This window comes from Balaenoptera physalus (genome assembly GCF_965194825.1).
Source record: "Balaenoptera physalus genome assembly, chromosome: 15".
In the NCBI taxonomy this organism is placed as follows: Eukaryota; Metazoa; Chordata; class Mammalia; order Artiodactyla; family Balaenopteridae; genus Balaenoptera; species Balaenoptera physalus.
In genome coordinates, this window is record NC_138894.1 from 90,226,819 (window position 1) to 90,242,869 (window position 16,051).

The 16,051-nt window shown below is 34.5% G+C and overlaps 1 protein-coding gene and 1 pseudogene across 3 annotated transcripts in view; one reads left to right on the plus strand and one right to left on the minus strand.

The window, feature by feature from the left end:
* ROCK2 (Rho associated coiled-coil containing protein kinase 2) overlaps positions 1–14,559 on the plus strand; it is a 137,285-nt gene extending 122,726 nt beyond the window's left edge. For both annotated transcript variants that reach the window (XM_082425819.1, XM_082425820.1), the window contains 6 exons: positions 74–162; positions 599–677; positions 1,728–1,989; positions 2,077–2,290; positions 10,899–10,996; positions 12,258–14,559. In XM_082425819.1, coding sequence (XP_082281945.1) covers positions 74–162; positions 599–677; positions 1,728–1,989; positions 2,077–2,290; positions 10,899–10,983 — 729 coding nt within the window. In that variant the 3' untranslated portion in view covers positions 10,984–10,996; positions 12,258–14,559. The remainder of the gene's footprint in view (positions 1–73; positions 163–598; positions 678–1,727; positions 1,990–2,076; positions 2,291–10,898; positions 10,997–12,257) is intronic.
* LOC309643250 (pantothenate kinase 3 pseudogene) lies at positions 5,113–10,892 on the minus strand (annotated as a pseudogene). The gene has a single exon. The product of its transcript is annotated as a pantothenate kinase 3 pseudogene (transcript).
* Positions 14,560–16,051: the final 1,492 nt, after the last annotated feature.

The following is a 16,051-nucleotide window of genomic DNA, read 5'->3' on the forward strand; positions in this document are numbered from 1 at the left end:
TATTTTCAAAGAAAAATGAATAAGATATATATTAACTTCAATCATTAATTCCTTCCCTCTTTCTTTTTAACAGTATGTGATTGTAAGCAGTAAGAAGATCCTTTTCTATGACAGTGAACAGGATAAAGAACAATCTAATCCTTACATGGTTTTAGATATAGAGTAAGTATTTTTATTAGAATATTTAGGAACTTTATCTTTTAAAGTTTAAGAGTAACGTGACCTTTTCGTCAAGTTAGTGTAATTTATTAGTCATATAGTACAATGTATATACTCATATAGTATAGCTGCTAGCATACTGTTGTTACATTTTCTTATTTTGCTTCATACAGATGAAAGTCTGGGATATAGAGTTGGCTAAAACGTCTTTATTTCATGGGTCTTTAATATGTTGTTTTCTGAAACTAATTAGAAAATTTCTGACTTACTGGAAATTTCTCAAAAAGCAAGGAGTGATTGAATTTATAGAGCAGGATATTCTCTGACCTTCTAACAAGGGTCAAAGTAGTCAGTTGTAATTTCTGCCATAAGTATAGGATAACTAATGTAATTTGATCCGTTGGTAATACTTTACTCGTTTATTAAAAATCTTTTATAGCAAGTTATTTCATGTCCGACCAGTTACACAGACAGATGTATATAGAGCAGATGCTAAAGAAATTCCAAGGATATTCCAGGTAAACCATTTTATTTTGTGGTTTGTTTGTTTTGTTTTTTCACCTTTATACATTCTCAGCATGACATGACATAACAAATTTCTTTATTTTTGGGGCTTTTTCAGATTATCTTTCAATTTTAGTCCCATTTAAAGGTGGTTTGTTCCTTTGTGACTTTCATGCTTATGCTATTTAGATACATCTTAATTCTTCTCTCCATTTTACTTGTTAAACTCTGTAGTGTGTTTATATCATGTTTCTAGCCTTTGCTGTGTATCCTTTTGTTCAAGGTTGGTTATGATATTTTTTGAGCATGAATGTTCTCCTGTTTTTAGTTTTATGCTCAGCTCTCTAGAAAGTTAAAAAAATTGCTTGTGAAGTTAAATTTTGCCCCCAGGAGCCCTTTTACTTCCAATTTAAGGTGAAGACAAATTCTCCCCTTTATTACTTCCATTTTAAAATTAGTCAAACCAACAATTACTGAGTTCCTTCTGTGTAAAAGCCATTGTGCTTAGTGTACTGTGGGAAAGTTGGCTGCTTACTTTCTGAATGCTTAGAATGTTTATTTGGAGTATATTATACATCCTTTCCTCTTTTCCTTTCTTCCTCAACTCTCCAAATACAAATCTTTTCAATTAAAGCTATATTTGCAGTTATCACCAAGTTGTCTATTTTTGAGAATCACAGAGCCTCAATTCATACAATTGCCACATCTCTTCAGGTGTTTTGAACATTCCCTCCCAGAAAAACTTTCTAACACTAATCAGGTGCAGATTTACCTTTTGCTAGCCTATTCTGATAAAATTGCTGAAACATAGTAAGATAACATGGAGAAAATAAGGAGGCATCATTTGAACAGGACTGATTCTTTTGAAATGTGAACCAAAGTGACTGGCTAATGACTTTTCTCATCTGAGCTCTTGATTTGAACCTACTAGCATTAGAACATCAAATGCATTTTCTTCTCATTGAATAGTTTAGGCTAATTTTATTTACACTATAAGAATCATTATTACATAAAAAATAACCTATGTTTTGAAGATCATTCATTGTTCTTTTTGGTGTTTATAGATTCTGTATGCCAATGAAGGGGAAAGTAAGAAGGAACAAGAATTTCCAGTGGAGCCGGTGGGAGAAAAATCAAATTATATTTGCCACAAGGGACATGAATTTATTCCTACTCTGTATCATTTCCCAACCAATTGTGAGGCATGTATGAAGCCATTGTGGCATATGTTTAAACCTCCTCCTGCTTTAGAGTGCCGTCGCTGTCACATTAAATGTCATAAAGATCACATGGATAAAAAGGAGGAAATTATAGCACCTTGCAAAGGTAAATAGTAAATTACTTGCTCCATCAATATTATTTATGTTCAGATCATTTTAAACATATTAATCTTTTTCAAATATTTCTTTATAGTGTATTATGATATTTCATCGGCAAAGAATCTATTGTTATTAGCAAATTCTACAGAAGAGCAGCAGAAGTGGGTTAGTCGGTTAGTGAAAAAGATACCTAAAAAGCCTCCAGCTCCAGACCCTTTTGCACGGTCATCTCCTAGAACTTCAATGAAAATACAACAAAACCAGTCTATTAGGCGGCCAAGTCGACAGCTTGCCCCAAACAAACCAAGGTAATAAATTAAAGTGTGGTAAAACTTAAAGTGTTTAAAAAAATATTTCGCTATTTATACTCAAATTACAGACTTTCTTAATTGCAATTTTTCTTTGGTATTTTCATGATCTATGGAATACCAAATGTTTGAAACTATTTCATTGTGCATGTCTCATTCATTTATTCAGCTGGATGTAATAAATTTACTTACTAAATCACACACATATATTAAATTCAACCAAAAATATATGAAGGGCTCATTTTTGTCATGTATATGTATTGGGTTGGCGAAAAAGTTCATTCGGGTTTTCCCATAAGAATGAACTTTTTGGCTAACCCAATACATAATCATAATATTTTAGTATTTTATAAGCACATTGACTTAACTTATTGATTTAGTAGACAGGATGCACACACAGACCTTTAAGTGTCAGGTACACACATTGTTTTTATTATTGCAAACCTCTTAAACCTCTTTTATGTTAGAGACTTGTGGGGGCAGGACTGAAATCTTAATTCAGATCTATAAGTTTAAAATAATAACTTGTCTCAGATTTAAAGAGTAATACAGATCAGCTTTAAAAATGCAAAGATTAACTAATGAATATAGTGGGCATTTTTTATAATTGAGGTGGAGTTGGGAATATGGAGTAATGATAGAGATTATTATTGCACAAAAACATTTTGATGGAGCCATTTTCATATAGCTGCATTATAGTAATTTTTGATTCAGAATAACCATTTCTTGACTTACTAGCTAATACAGTATTTATAAATAAATACTGCTATTCATTGAAATGAACATGAAGATTTGTTTAGCTAAAGGATAAAGTATACACTTAGATCATGTATCTCATTTCAAGTGTCCTTTTTGTTCCCTAACACAGGACCTTCAGTATATGAATAATGATGTGCATTGGCTGTATTATCAGAAATATTTTCATTCTAACCACAACATCATGTATGAAACTGTTCTTGAAACTAATATCTCAAGGAAATAATTTAGAATGGCAAAGGTAGAATTGGTGTTTCAGCAGTGAAAATGTTGAATTTTTGTGTGAGATATGATAAAACTAAATATTGTAGAATTAGTGATTATATGATAGTAATTGACCTGAAGAAACTCAAAGAATTCAGAGACACTGAAGGTCATTCCATGTACCCTGTGCAAAACATCTAAAAATTAAATTTCTGTTATTAATATTGTAGAACCATTAATGCATAAATGCCAAGCTATTTTAATACCTGACAATATATTGTGCTTTATAGCTTTCAATGTGCTTCCATATGTTGGGTTGGCCAAAAAGTTCGTTTGGGTTTTTCCGTAAGATGTTATGGAAAAACTCGAACGAACTTTTTGGCCAACCCAATATATTCTCTTAACTTTCTATATATTCTTTCATTTGATCTTTAAAATACTCATGGAGTAGAATAGGTATTACTCTTTTTCTTTTTGAGACTCTAGAAAGGAAGATAATTTGTTAGATTCAAGACTATAAGAGCTATAGTTTTTTTAGTATATTTTATTCTTTTGTGCTATTTGACAAGTTAATGATTTCACTACATGTGTTAAGACATAAGTTTACGAAGCAGTTTTCAGACCAAGTGAGGCATGTTTTCAATTATGTAAGTTTTCATGTTCGCTGACTTATAATTTTCTTGCCCCCCAGTTCAGCATTATGATTTATTTGAAAGCACATTTACTTTTGATTTTTGTTACTTTTTTTTTAGTTCTGGCCCTGCCCTTCGAATCATTCTTCACTGATTTTTTTTAACACATTTTACATAGCAACAGTAAGTAATAGGGATTTCTTTCTCTCACAACTATGCATGTAGATAAAACTAATACCAAAACTGACTGTAAAATGTACAGGGTTTTTTTTTGGAATTTTAAAATCTAATATGCTCTTTAAAATTTTAAATGTAAAGATGGGCAAATTTAAAATACAGTTTTGCATTTTATTATGCCTCTGCAACATTATTTCCATTGCTTTTAACATCTGTGCCTCCATTGCTTCATTAACTCATAAAATTGTATCTGTGTCTATCCTTAGGTGAATAACCCTACATTTTGCATTCTATTTTGGGTGTCACATTTTATGAGTAGCATACACAAATTGGAAGGTATACAGAAGAGAATTATTGAGGGAGTAGTGGGTCATTTGAAGGTGTTACATACACATGTAGCAAGTGAAGGAACTAAGGATATTTTAGTCTTCTGAGGAAGTGTTTTGAAAGGATGGGAGATCATACATAACAATAAAGAGTTAAAGGATTTTTCCTTGGAAGAACCAAGCTGAGGGGCATATTTTTCAGTCAGCTGGGAAGAACTATCAAGCAGTCAGATTTGCAAAATTGAAAGAATTGGCTTGCTCTAGAATAGTGAGTGCCCTGTCGCCACAGGTGTGCACCTGATTTAGATGACTGCTTGGCAGAACTGTGAGGGAGCAGCGCTCCTTGATCCGTCCTGTGTATGCAGTCTGATGTCGCATAGCATGGCTCTCGGGGAGTTAAGCATTGGACTGGATGGTCTCCAGTACCCTACTAATTTATAACTTACTCCTGTGGACGAACAGGTAGAGCTTTAAACGATTATCCAAGAAAACCTAGGAACAGAATTTCTGGTGTGTATCACCAGTAATTTAATATTTAGCTCTTCATTTGTGTTTATTTAATATTAGTCTTAGCACTAGTCAGTCTAGCTTTAGTTGAACTAACTCACATGCTGTCTTTCTTAAAACAAATGTTTGGCTTCATTAGACATCATCAAATATATATATTTCTATACACACTAAAACATAGTACCCATAAATATTCATCTGATCTTTTTTTTTTATTCCTTTGTTAACAACTGCATCATTATATTTTTTTCCTTTGGCTTCTGTGACGTTCTTTGTTCTGATTCTCCTTTTACCTCTCTTTGCAGCACTTCCATTTTTCTGTAGTGAAGTGCTTTAAAGTAATAAATGTTAGCTACTATTATTATATAAAATAACAATTTTATTATGTAAAATAATTTTTGAGGGCATATTATAATATGCTAGGCACTCTTCTGAGAGCTTTAACTGTACTAACTCATTCATTCTCATAACCACCCTGTGATTTAGCTATTTATGTCTATATTTTACAGATGAGGAAACTAAGGCACAGAAACATTGTGTGCCCAAGGTCACACAGCTAATAAGTAGCAGAGCCATGAGTTTAGATCCAGATAGTCTAGTTCCAGATCCTGCATTCTCAACTGTAATACTTCACTGCCTCACAGTGATTCAAGTAGACTTGAATTAATTGACAGTTTATAAAGCAACTTATAGAAATGCTATTCTAGAAGAATGTTTCCTCGGTAATTTTGAGTTAAAATACTATGCTGGAAAAGTAAGAAATTTGTGAATAAAATGCCTACTTTTGATGAAGACAGTTTGGAGAGATCTTAATTTGTTCCAGTGCAAGACACAAAATACTGGTCCCTGCTGAGGGCATTTCTCTTTAATTATCTTTTTCTTTAAAGATTTTTTAAAATTATTTAAGCCACATAGAAAAATATAAAGCAAAAATGCAACCAATACTAGTTTATTCAGTTTTAAGAAATAAAGCATTGCCAATACAGTTAAAACTTAAGGGTGGGGGGAGCTATTATTTTATCATTATCTCATCTTTATTTTTTCCAGTTCTAAATATTAGCACATTAATAGACTAATTGGGAAAAAAAATAATAAAGTTATATACAACTTGGTGTCAAAAATAAATCCATAAATGAAGTAGAAGGAAATAGGGGAATATGTATCTGATCTTGGATTACAGAAGAACTTCCTAATAATAAAAGCAAAGAAAGAAAATAAAAAGATTGACTAACCAAAAATTAAAGCCTTGTAGATTTAAAAACACCACATATTTTATAATACATCTGCGAAAGATGGGTTAGTATCTTTGTGCATGGAGTTCTTATATAAGTCATTTAGAAAAAGGGAATTGACTCTTCCCAATATAAAAATTAGTGAGGAACATATAGGCATTACCATGAATATGAAAAAGTGATCAACCTGATTACTAAGCAAAGAAATTAAAATTAAAACTATATTGTAAAACTATTCTCACCTGCCAAAGTAGTAAGGATTAAGAAACTTAGTATTGGTGAGATGTAAAGAAACAAGCCCAGTCATGTGCTGCTAAGTAGAACTCAAAACTAAATGCTAGTAGAACTCAAAACTAAAACCCTTCTGAAGCAGTCTTTGGCAATAAGTTTTACAGGCCTGAAGTGTATACCCATTGATCAATTAATGGATGAGCATAGACAATCAAACAGATAATTACAGTACTGTTTAACATGTTGTTTATTATGGAGGCATGAACAAGTGTTATGGGAGAACAAAGGAAAGCATAGAGAATTCTGCCATTAAAACATCAAGAACGGTCTCAAAAAAATGACGGATAAGTAACTTCCCAGGCAAAGAAATAAGGTAAAAGACAGCTTTAGGCAAAATGTTATGTGTAGAGACACTAGTTGTCAGAATTACCCATGTGTTTGTAATGTTGTATTGGGTTAGGGTGGGGAGAGGGTAATAACAGGAAGTGGTAGAAGATGACACTGGAGAGAAAGCTCTGAGCCAGATTGAAAAGGACCATGTTCACTATGCTATAGGAGTTTTGATTTTGTTCTGATAGAAGGCTTTCAACAAGAGATTAGTATGTTTTGACTTAATGAGATCCTGAACTAAAGTATTGACAGTGAAAATGGAGAGAAGAAACCAAGTTAAAGAAAGATTCTTTTTTTTGGTGGGGGGGGGGGGAACTATTAATGCTTTTATTACCAGAATGTATGAAACATTGATCCTTTTATAATTCTGTAATACAGCCTCAGATTCCCATAGTTTCAAAACAACTCGTCTTTTAAATTTCCATAACATCCGTTTAGAATAAATGATTTTGTTGCTGTTCACAGTAGAAGACAGTCTTTAGCTTTGATGGTTCAGACCTAATTAAACAGAAATGGCTAACTTTGGGCCTAAGATAAATGTGGTATAGAGAGAAGAGCACAGAACCCTACCAGTAACCCTACACATAAACCATACTCCATTCAAATAGTCCTGGGACCTCACTGAACGGACTTTCAAATAAGTAATTAAGCCTCCAATTAAAAAACATTTTAAAATGTACTATCTGATAAACTTAAAATACAAAAAATGCAGTATCACCAATTATGTGCATTTTCTAGGATTCATTTTAAAATTCAGACTAATGTTTAACAATAGTATTTTAATTAAATTATGACATTTGAAAAAGGTTATACTTCTGGGGAAGGATCACATAAACATGCTTTTTGGGAAAAGATATGTTTGGAAAACAACAGTAATGGATAATTAATATTGCTTTAACATTTCTAAAATCACATAAAGATGATCATCTCTGATTGCCATTTCAGTAAGTTTCGATGCAGGGTGTGTTACTGTCCACTTACTAGTAACCAAAGCACACATAGAACAGACTTGTAACAAATACTCAGAATCAGTTCTTTTCATGAGCTAAACATTTCTGAGACTTTAAGATTCATGTTTGAACATACAGTACTCCAATGTTGGCTACATAAAATAAAATAAACAGATCTTTTTCAGAGGAGGCTCAATCATCAGAGGCTGTATTGCATTTAAGGATTTAACACTGGCTATATACAGAAGGGAAAGCATTTCACTTAGAAATACTTCACATTACTGAAGCTCTCTTTTTAATATGGCAACATAGAGCAGCTAACCATTCTGACACTTAAAAATCAACAGGAATAGTGCTACTCTTTTATCCTTTGGTTCCCAGTGACAAATAATGCAGTAATAACACCTCTGGTCTTCATTTCCTCTCGAATGACATTTATTAACAGAGAGAAACCCGATGCTTAGCTGAAATTTGGCAGCCCAAGAAGTGTACCAACTGCTGCAGAATACCCCTCATGCTCTAGAAACAGTGCTTTCAGTTGACCTTTTGACAGTAATCCAGTGCATATGCCAAAAGTTTCATCGAGAGAGTATTGACACGTAAAGTTTCCAACAAAGACAACTCTGTTTATTTTCTCATTAACAGCCCACATTCGTGCCACAGAACCAATGTTATTGGTGATAGTAACTAATGTAGCTCTTGCTAGATGTTGTTTACTAACATATTCTCGCTTCTCCTTATAAATCATATTCCCAAAACTAGATGCTACAACCCAACCGGGCAGACCAAATCTTTCATAATCTCTTCTGTAAATATCACGGACCAGCTTGTCAGCTTTGTGCTGTCACCTTTGGATGCCATTTCAAGAGCCTCTTCAAAACTTTCACAGCCAGTCAATAAACTACATAAACCCAGAAAGGTACCCCCTCCAAGGCTTGTCCCAGTTACTCGTTCATAGTTGTCTTTGGAATGGACTGCTAAAATACTGACTCCAGAACCAGTGTTTACTACCAGCAGTGGATAGGGATCAGCCAGGTTGAAAGGCATCTTCTGGCATCTCTCAGGTTCTGAGGCATTAGCAAAATAATAGCACTCTGCTTGTCCATTGAAACTGACAGGATCTATATACAGCAAGCCCTTTACAAGGCAGTCAGCTTCATCCAGTTTGTGCAGGTGGAGGTTTCCAACTGTGTGAAAATCGTTTTCAGACTTGTCAGCACCACCTCCTGTAGCACATAGCACCGTGTGTAATGTTGAGAAGTTTTCCTCTCTTCCCCTTTGGATAAAAGTAGGCAGGTCCTGGGTTGGAAATCTGATAAAGTGCAAGTTCCTTCTCCAGCCAAAAAGTGTTAAATCTTTCAGTTCAAGGTGTACATCCCGAGTACCAGTGGATCCATAGGCTACATTAGGAGTCACGTATTTCCGGATACTTTTTAAGCTCTCAACTTCTTCTTCTTCCTCTGCTGTGATATCGATAGGTTCAAAATATGAGCGCTTTACCAGAGTTCCCCCGATGTCCATGACAAACCACGGGAAAGAGGGTTTCTTGGCATCCTTGATCTTCATGGTGTCGGCCCGAGGGGCGAGAGGCGGCCTCGGTCGGGAGCGCAGAGGGCTGTGGCGGCGACTCCGGTGGTGGCAGGGCCACTTCCTCCCCTCGGGCCGGGCGGGGCAGGGGCGCTGAGACGAGGCCCCGGCCCAGGGGTCGGCCCCCACCCCCGCGAGGGGCGGCCGGGACCGAGCGAGCAGGGGAAGCCGCAGGCCTCCCCCCGCCGCCCCAAACAAAAGGCCCCGGCCCCCGAGCCGCCGCCGCAGTACTCTAAAGAAAGATTCTTACATTGAAATGACAAGAATTAGATGACTGAGCGGGAGGGGAGGAGGGAGAGGTTTTAAGGGAAGTCTTGTCGTGCATTACACTGATAGCCTAGTGATGAGACTTTTAAAATTTGAAGATTGTGACATGGGCACACACTCCACACGTTCTTCAAAGGTTTCGGAAGGATATGAAATGCAGATTTTTCATAAAGTATGCTAAAACGGGGGCTTGGATACCCAGGAAGGCTTACTGATCTCAGTCTCCCAAGTAGTAGAGTTGAAACCATAGCTATAAGTTACTTTACATGTAAGCCTAAAAAAATGAGTATGAGTATATACTAGGCTGTGATATATTTTAAGTGAATAAATAACTATAAGTTTGTGTGCTTATTCATCAAATATTCTGCGTTTAGCACATATTGGAGTAATTTGAGTCGGGTAATCATCCATCAGCCTACTCTGTCAATGATCCTCAAAGTCAACCAGCTGCGTCAGAATTCATCTCAGAATTCATCTTAAAATGCAAATACTTCCCCCACCCCTCCACCCCCGGTTTAACTAGATCAGGATCTCTTGAGATGAAGCCTGGGAATATGCATTATACATAGCACTGGGTAAATCATACACACTAAAGTTTAAGAACCACTGACACAGTGACCATAGATGGGTCCTTGGCACAAATGTATTCATGAACGTCACAGTTATAAACAATGAGAAAGTTACTCCTATTTTTAAAAATAAAAATGATTGCACTATTAGATGGTTGGGTTGGGTTGGAAAGAAAAGACCACATATACCCCTGTTCTCAGTCCAGTTTATTTGGCCAAGATAAGTTGCTAATGCTGCTTATCTACCTGTGTTTTTCCCTTTATCTGTAGTTTTTTTATGGAAGGCTTAACTTTTGGTGACCTGTTGAAAAAGTAGGGTCCTGCTGGAATTGAGAAAGCTACATTCTTAATATTACTCACCTTTCATACTAGGGCTTATGGTACAATTCTGCGAAAATGTGAGCTAACTGGGCACTTTTGTGAAGGGAACATTGACACATACTGAGCTTTTCAGTTCTTAAATCAAACTGGGCATCAGGGTGGTTACGTCTTCATGTGGGCCCAGTGGAAAGAAGATTGTGTCTTACCCCGAAACATTATCTCTGTCCTCAGTTCTCTGGTAGTTTGGAAAGCATACCTGGTCAACATGATTATATGCATTTGCATGTAAAGAGAAAGAAGATTTCCCTGTGTGCTTCCGTCTTAATTTTAAACATGTTGTTATCAATGAAGGGAAAGTTAAAATGCTTACAGCACAAAGTGTGATTTTTTGATCATAGCATATTAAACTGTCGTTTCTAAAGAGTGTTAGAGTATAAATTTGCAAACCTCCTGTTGCAGATTGCTTGATTTGGCATTTAAAGACTGGGATTGGTCATTTGATGACGTTGATGGTGGTGATGATGACGATGTTTTTGATTTCTGAAGAAGTAAATGGGGTAAATCGAAACATGAGAGATGAGTTGTTCTAGTATTTCCAAGTAGTGCATGTGGTTTGCACTTTGGGTTTTCATTATTTTTGACCAGTTTGAAATTTTAGTAAGTTGTTTTTGATAGTACTTATTTGAAAAGTAGTTTTCAGACAAGTTTCTAACTGAAATTTCCATGTTAAGTATAAAAGTGAAATGCTATGTTCAGATTCTTTATTGGCTATATATTTTCAATGCAGTTGGAATTGTAATTGTTTATCTTAGGAATGAAACATGTAGAAATAACAAATGGAGCTAATTCTGGTACTTTCTGTTCATTCCAAAGAAGCCATATGCAGAGAAGTAAAATTTACAGTGTTTTCAAGTTCCTACAACTGTATTAGTTTGTGAACATAGCATGGGATTCCTTTCTCCCTCCACCCCTCTCTCCTTCCCTCCTCTTTCCTTCTTTCTAACTTGCAAGAATTAAAACCATAAAAACTTTGTAAGTCTAATAAATGCTGTGAACTAGCTGTTTCTGATCTGGCTTTTTTTGTGATGTGAAATGTTTACTTTTTGAAAATTTAATGTTACTCTTGCTGAGGAATGCTAATGGTATATGCTGTGAAAGCTCTTGTGCTTTTAGAAAATGTGGTTTGGTTAATAGTGGCTAACAGAGATTTGAATGAAAATTGAAACTCGTGAGTTAGACCTTTTATATGGAATGAATTTAAAAGAAGTAATGTCTATCTTAACCTAAGCAACATGTTGCAAAATACATACTTAAATCACACATTATTGGGATCTGTTTATAACCAGGATTTACAGAGTATTTTTTACATATATTTTACTACAACGTGTTTGTTCCCATTTCATAGATTTAAAAAATGTGGCATAGGGTCAAACAGTCAAGTAGAAGCTGGTCCATAAGTGCACTCTTCTTTCAGCTACATGAGGCAGCTAACAGTTAAACCCCAAGTCAAACTTGACATTCACTTGAATTATTCAGTGACATATTGTCTCACCCTAATATTCAGTTAACCATATTAAAACTTGTGTGTCATGTTTGTGGCCAGTGTGAGAAAATATGAGGAAGAATATAATTGCATGTACCTAAAAAATAAGAAAAGTAATACAGTAAATATGTTTTATGCATGATTCAGGTGTTAAAAGTATAGTAGTTGGAAGACTATATTGTTTGATGTAAATGGAATGCCTTTTCAAAGAACTGATAACAATCTCTTAAATTATTTCACTGTATCAACTAACTTTATTTTCCTTTTCTTTCCAGCTAACTGCCTTCTATGAATGCAGTCATTATTCAAGGTGATCATATTCTTACAGTTGAAACAAGACTGAAATATGATGGCCCAAAATTTATTAAAAAGCTATATTTTCCTGAGAGACCGACACACACATATATGTTCCCTTTATTCCTGCAATATAAATTCTAAATGTTGGATAGATTTTTCTGGGCTCCTTTGGAGCAACAAGTTGAACCAACAGTGATTGGTTAATAGAGTAAGAGTATCATGTGCAACTCTTCCAAACTTGTTCCATAAAGCTCTCTCAGCATCACTCACACTACATTGCATAAAAGGACTGAGAAGAGTTAAAGAAATCATCTTTTCAGCTTCAGCAGAGAGATTTCACCAGCACATTTGCCAGAAGAATCTGGGAATGGATTCCACTACAGTGATATAGACTGCATCTTTAAGAAGTGACCATTATACTGTGTATGTGTGTGTGTGTGTGTGTGTGTGTAGATGTATATATACACATGCGCGCGCGCACACACACACACACACACATACATCTATATAGTACTGTAATACTGCAAGAGGGTTTTTTTAACTTCCCACTTTATTTTTTTATAAACATTAATCAGATATCATTACTTACTGCAGTTGCAACTATGCATTTGTATAAAGCCATAATGTTGGAGTTTATATCACTCATTTGTGTGTACCTGATGGAAGCTGCATGTTCATGTTTAAGCAATTACTGTAACAAGAAGTTTGAAGTTAATTATATCAGTTTCCTAATGCTTCATAATAGGCAACTTTACCCATTTTGAATGCCTTAATTTAATTTTTTTCAAAATCTCCACCCTTTTCTGTAGTAAAAAAAAAAAAAAAAAGAACAAGTGTTTACCAGCTCTTAGGATGCAAATTTGCTTTGCAGAAGAAAAATAGTGCACTATTTTTACACATAATAGTTAACAATGTCAGCCTATTTTGATTGTATAAGAGAATTTTTTTTTTTAAGTATTGGTGATAGAAACAGTAATGGATAGTATTGGAACTAATATATCTTTTATGTATATCTATTATTCATCCAACCCTTTTTACAGACCTCAGTATTAGTGTGTGACTATGAAATGTTTTCTTTTAATTTCCTGGCTACCCTAGGTATGTTTTTATTTCTGATAAAGATATTTGTGACTATTTTTACATTTTCACACTCAAGATTCAAAAATTATCTCAAATACAAAGAAAACTAGGACATACTGTAGATATATTTTAAATATTTAAATGTGATCCCTTAAACACACAACTGTGTATGGCAATATTTCAGTATTGGGTTAAGAAAACTGGTGACTGGGAAGAAGTTGCCTCAAAGGCACTTAACTTGATTTTTTATTTTTTTAAATGCTGTTAAAGTTACAGTTTATGCAGGACTATTCCTGCTTTATTTCTCATTATCCCAGAAAAGTGTATGTTTTATACTGCTACAGTGTACATCAGTAAGAATCAAGTTAAAAAAAATTATGTAGTCTTTTATCAGTCTTTCTTTATATACATACACATACACAGAGTTTGGTGTGATATTGAAATACATCATCTAATATTTCTATGAAGGAAGTAGACATTTTTCATTGATTCCTTCTGGGGTCAGTGTAGGGTGTTTAAAGAGTTAGATCCCCAATTATAGATACTATTGTGGAAATTGAAGAGTGGCCTTTGGCTACTGATGTATTGAAACTGAATCTTGTTATTACATTATCCAGGCTGCACTCTTTCATGCTGTCTGTGCTAAAACTAGATATGCATGCCATTTCCCTTGCAGGTCTGTTCTGGTTTGGGGACACAGCTCTTTCTTTTTTTTTTTTTTTTAAGTAAGATTAAAAAATGAAAAATATATAAAATTTATATAGAATAAATATTTCCATTCATTAGACTTGTTAAAAGGAGACTGAATTAATATTTTATATAAAGATTTTGTTACACTATGGGAGGCTCTATCATATTATTCTGAATTGGAGAGTATATATATATATATATATATTTTTAATAAACTTTATTAAGGTGAAATAATTTGAAGTTTACACATGAGTAATTGAAATATTTGAGTAAAAATGGCAAAAGTTTAAATTTTGAATGCTGTATATATTAAAGAATATGGAGAATCATGGTGTGATGCAACTATACAAGGAAAATAAATGTGAAGTTTTTTTTGGGGGAAAAAGATATCCTAAGGGGCGAAAAAAATCTCTCCATGAAGAGTCTTCACATTATATGGTTTGACATAAGGATTTATAAGGTTGTTTGTTCAACTAATGGAAATGTGCTTAATAAAAAATTCTGACCTTGGGTAAGAATTTGCTTTATACCCTGTTGCTGGTTTCATGTACATACATGAGTGCATACACCCATCCAAATGCTCTCTTCCCAACACTCATTAAATATGACATTGACTTGGTTTAACAGCCTGATTTTGTGCCAGCTTCTCTTTTTCTTGAGGCTCCAAAACTTCCAAGATAAATTTAAGACCAAAAGTTGCTTATTTCGTCACACCTTGATTTCTCCTAGAGCCATAAATACCTCCTTTTGAGAACTAAGAAGTAGTGAATACTGGGATTTTCTTAGTTGGATTTTTTTACTTTTGTGGGAATAGTGAGACAAAGTAGAAGGAAAACTGATGCCAGGATTACTGTTGAGGATTACTGTATAGTGCATTTTTGAAAAGTATTAATTAAAAAAATGCTATCTAGAAGCAACATTTTAAAAAATCTGTCTGAAAGTTTAAAATGCTCTGGAGCTAACTAAAGGATAAGTATACCAATAAATCTAAAATAAAGGTTAGTGTTTTTAAAACTAACCTATGCTAGAGTTACACCATTCTGGCTCTGAAGGAGCTCCTTTATCCCAGTTTATGTGCAGATCCTCAAGAAGAAATACTCTAGGTTGCCAAACCACAATTTAAGAAGTTATGCTGCTGCTGTTAATCTATTCTTACAGGATTTGGGTGGTAAAATAGAGAAACTTGGACACTATATTACCTTATTGAAACATACTTTAAATAACATGTTTTAAAAATCCGATGAAAGCAAGTCACTTCTGAGCTTCTCGGTCTCTGTTGACACTGCTACTGACTCACCGCTCCTCCCCTGGGATAAGATGTCAGTTTCCCTATATTGTGAAGATACCGTAGCTGGTTTGTAAAGCACTTTGAAGATAAGCACTGTGTGACAGTGCTGAATATTATGCTTGGGGGGCCTCTCCTTGATTCCCTTCCCCATAATAGTTGTGTTTGGAATTGTAATAAGTTATGAACTGCATGGTTTAGATAATCATGAATATTTGATCAGCTGTCCCTTGAACAAAAATCATACCCCCATGATATTTTTTAATTTTGTTGCATCTTTGTAGTAATGTAATTGTATTTTATGCCTGCTTTTTATATTAAAAAATTAAATAAAAGAAATTAAGACATAAGCATTTTCATACTTTTCCTGTGAAATAGTCCTGGAATGCTGCAACCTTCTAAAATTTATCCCCCAAAATTACCTACCCTGAAAGATGGGTATAGCAAAGAAGTCTCAACTAAGGTTACCGACTTGGGAATCTTCAGCCCTATCATTTAATCCATGGAGAATACAAAATCGAATTTCAACTAGGCGTTTGTGTCTGACTTAATGTCAGTATTTTAAGGGGCATGCAAACTTGAGAATCTCATTTGAGTGTCGAGGATAAGGAAAAGAGGCAGGGAGCCTGTTTTGTTAGGAATACTGTGCTGACAGGTGGTTTTCTAGAAAGCACTTTTTTGGGGTCTTTTTTAGGATACTTGCTAACTATCTGATCT